Source organism: Dermacentor variabilis, chromosome 4 (assembly GCF_050947875.1).
Source record: "Dermacentor variabilis isolate Ectoservices chromosome 4, ASM5094787v1, whole genome shotgun sequence".
NCBI classification, from domain to species: Eukaryota; Metazoa; Arthropoda; class Arachnida; order Ixodida; family Ixodidae; genus Dermacentor; species Dermacentor variabilis.
In genome coordinates this window covers 79,066,787-79,070,189 of record NC_134571.1, presented here as the reverse complement: position 1 = coordinate 79,070,189, position 3,403 = coordinate 79,066,787, and the positions used below count along the sequence as shown (strand labels likewise).

At 48.5% G+C, this 3,403-nt stretch overlaps 1 protein-coding gene across 1 annotated transcript; it reads right to left on the bottom strand.

Moving 5' to 3' along the window:
- Positions 1–1,360: 1,360 nt before the first annotated feature.
- On the bottom strand, positions 1,361–2,805 carry LOC142578248 (uncharacterized). The gene is made up of 2 exons (XM_075687649.1): positions 2,669–2,805; positions 1,361–1,912 (listed from the first exon to the last, which is right to left on the bottom strand). Exon 2 carries the CDS (start codon positions 1,868–1,870, stop codon positions 1,361–1,363), a length of 510 nt encoding a protein of 169 aa, XP_075543764.1. The 5' UTR covers positions 1,871–1,912; positions 2,669–2,805.
- Between the last annotated feature and the right edge of the window lie 598 nt (positions 2,806–3,403).

Below are 3,403 nucleotides of genomic sequence, written 5' to 3'. Positions count from 1 at the left end.
GCATCACCGCGACGGTATGACGACGTATGCATTACGAGGACTGTATGACAACGGCGCAGTGACGAAGATGGTATGACAATAGTGGCATGATCACGATTAAATGACGACAGCATGAATACAATGGAGTGAAGAAGAAGCAATGACGAAGACAGCATGACCAAAATGAGATGACGTTTCTAATGACGACGTTGGTAAGACGACAGCGTGACGGCGATGATTGTAGGACGATTTATTTATTTATTTATTTATTATTATTTATTCAGAATACCCCTAAAGGCTCTCTCGCAGGAGGGCTGGAACGCATACAGATGTAACAAATGAGTAACAAGTCGAAACAAAAACGGGAACTGGTAAACTATAATCACAAAAAATATTTATTATGACAATGGCGTTACGACGACGGCACGACGACAGTCGGATAAAGACGCTGAAATGGCGATGATAGAACCACCACTACGGCACCACGCCCACGAGCATATACGTAGTGGTCTAAGCTAGTAGACAACTTGGATCATTGAGTGGGAAAACGGTTAGATTCTAAGAATGTTAACCACATTGAAATTGTTTATTCGGCTGTTCGGTGCTGTGGTTTTTCATGATGTTATGTAGGAAACTACTATGAAGCATGGCATTACAAAGTGCTGACAATTTGCTTGCTTTATTCAGAGCAACGATTTCTCGTGACGCAAGTTGAAGTCCGCCCGTCACTGTGCCAAGAGGGCAATGATATCACGCTGTGTCATCATGCGTATTCAAACAAGGAGAGTATGTAAAGAAACGATAGGAAAAACAACATGAGTGATTTTTTTAGACTGATATTGTGCATTTCCAGGTTTCTGGAAACTTGTAAAATTTTCTCCAGGTGTTGAAGACCGCATGATTTTGCGTCTACTATATCACTTCATTCTAGATGTGTCGCACATCTCATTTAAGAGCGTCAACACGTGCTTTGCTTACTTCATGTAGCGGAATTTTTTTAAGCTCACATTCTGCAGCGGCGTAGAACGCGCAAGGCAATAACAAAAGCGTGTCACTTTTTGTGGTAAACAAGAATCACCGACACCACAACATCTTCCATTTACCCGATCCGTCAAAACCTAGCACCGCTTTGTGCCGCATTTGACAATTTTTTTTGTATGACTACAACCAGGACATCACCGCGCGCTATGTGCCCAAAAATAATGTCGGTCTTGATGACTACGTGCTTGGAATCAGCTTAGGAACTTGACAACGGGTCATTGACCGACACTGCTCGTCCCTCTGCGCATCACCGAGGGCCCTAAAAGATGAGGTGGACAAATAGATATTCGGAAACGTAATATTACGTGGAAAGTTTACAATGTCGTCGAATACGTATTTCCTATGAGAGGGGAGAACTCCAGGAAACCAGGGCGTTGCTGGCCTCCGCACTTCCAGGTAAGGGAGCCGGCGGTAATAGATGCGGCATGGGGCCTGGAGGGGGCGGCAGGTGGCCTGGAGGGTGCGGCACGGGGCCTGGAGGGTGCGGCACGGGGCCTGGAAGGTGCGGCACGAAGCCTGGAGGGTGCGGCACGGGGCCTGGAAGGTGCGGCACGGGGCCTGGAGGGTGCGGCACGGGGCCTGGAAGGTGCAGCACGGGGCCGGGAGGGTGCGGCAGGTGGCCTGGAGGGTGCGGCACGGGGCCGGGAGGGTGCGGCACGGGGCCTGGAGGGGGCGCCAGGGGTTCCGGCGGCATGGGCGCGAGCTCGGCAGGCGGCATCATCACTGGCAAGGGCACCGAGAAGCCGCGCATCGAGTCCTGCGTCTGAACCCCGCTGGAGTCCTTGACGTTCGTCTCCTGGGCCTCGTGGTCTAGTCGCTTCCCCAGCTGCCGCCTCTGGTGCTGAGCCATCACGTAGCTCGAGTAGTCCTTGATGCCCGCCAGCGCAATGAGCTGCGGGACGTGCACTGCTTTTGAATATACAGTTTACTGACTGCGTGATTTGAGTTTTGTGTTGCTATTTCACAGTAGACTGCGAGAAGACTCACACGTAGGAAAAAGGCGAGCAAGGACAGTCTGAAAAATCTCTACCTTTTCCCCCTTTCTCTCTTTTATGAGCATACGTAGTGTCTGTAGGGTAAAGTAAACCACGGACATTCGAAGAGTACACTTAGATGTAGACGCCTTCTTGCAGTAAGCAGCTTACAGAAATTAAGTCGCGTTGACCGTAATCATGGGAAATTTTTAGGATCGACAACTTGAAATAACCGCAATGATGCTATAAATCCATACTCTGAGTCTTCATTTAAATGTACCCCGAAAAAAAAAGAAGGTTCTCATAAAAATTATTCCTATAGGCATTTTAATGCCAAATGCTTAAATGCTTTTTTCGTGCTCTCTTGTTTCCACACATCTTTATAGATGTCAAATATTTAAAGCTGGGCGTTCTGTTTTATAGCCTTCGTTGCTTAGTAATGGTATTACTGCTGCCGATTGCGTAATTGCTTAGCTGCCACTAATTTGTATCCATATGAATATTGTTGATTCCCACAATAAAAACCATCGTGCGTTTTAAGCTGTGACTGGTAGCAATAAATCTCAGTTTTCCTAAATTAAGAAGATTGGAATTACCATTGCTACGTCTGCTTTTAAAACGAAAGCCGCCCTACAGGAAATGAGTAGAAGAGAGAAATCTGCTTGCTTACGAACCTTGAATGCCAGGCGCAATATGACGTAGACGACGAGCACGGCAGTTTGCTCCTCCTGGCGAAGGCACAAAAAAGGAGCATGCTTCGAAACGTAGGCCCAAACGTGAAGCGAAACAAAACTATCGGCCAGAACTTAGCACCGCCAGCTCTCCAAGTATGCGACAGCACACTTAGAGCTAGCGGTGCTACGTTCACATTCTAAGACTACGATGTCATACTTGGAATGTAATAATTGTGACATCTCGACAGCTGGGCACGCGTGCGTCGCGGGTGACCTCATTTATCACTCTCACACTCTCATTTATCACAGTGACGTTTCTATACCTCGAATCTCTTACAAGCTTGCGATTTCGTCTGTGACGCGTTCGCTCGTGCTCACGACACACCACGACTTCTCTGGTAGATACCTCCAAATGGGCAGACGTCCGCCTATAATACTATAAAGAAATGTATGACCGATCGCGGGATCGAACCTTTGTCTTCCAGCACAGCATCCCGATACTGTAATCGTGAGGCCACGATCTCACTTTTTAGAGCGCAGCTCTTTGGCGTCCGTTCCTGGGTTTCGCGTCGGCGTCGTCGTCGGCCTCGTAACCAGCTCCGCCCCCCTTTCATCCCCCCAGCGCTAGCAGCGATCGACTGATACCGCTGGATGCCGCTGACGCCGCTAGAGAGTCAAGATAACGTGACTGCATAGAACACCGTCGCCGCCATGCAGAAAGAGGAGGAAAGGGTC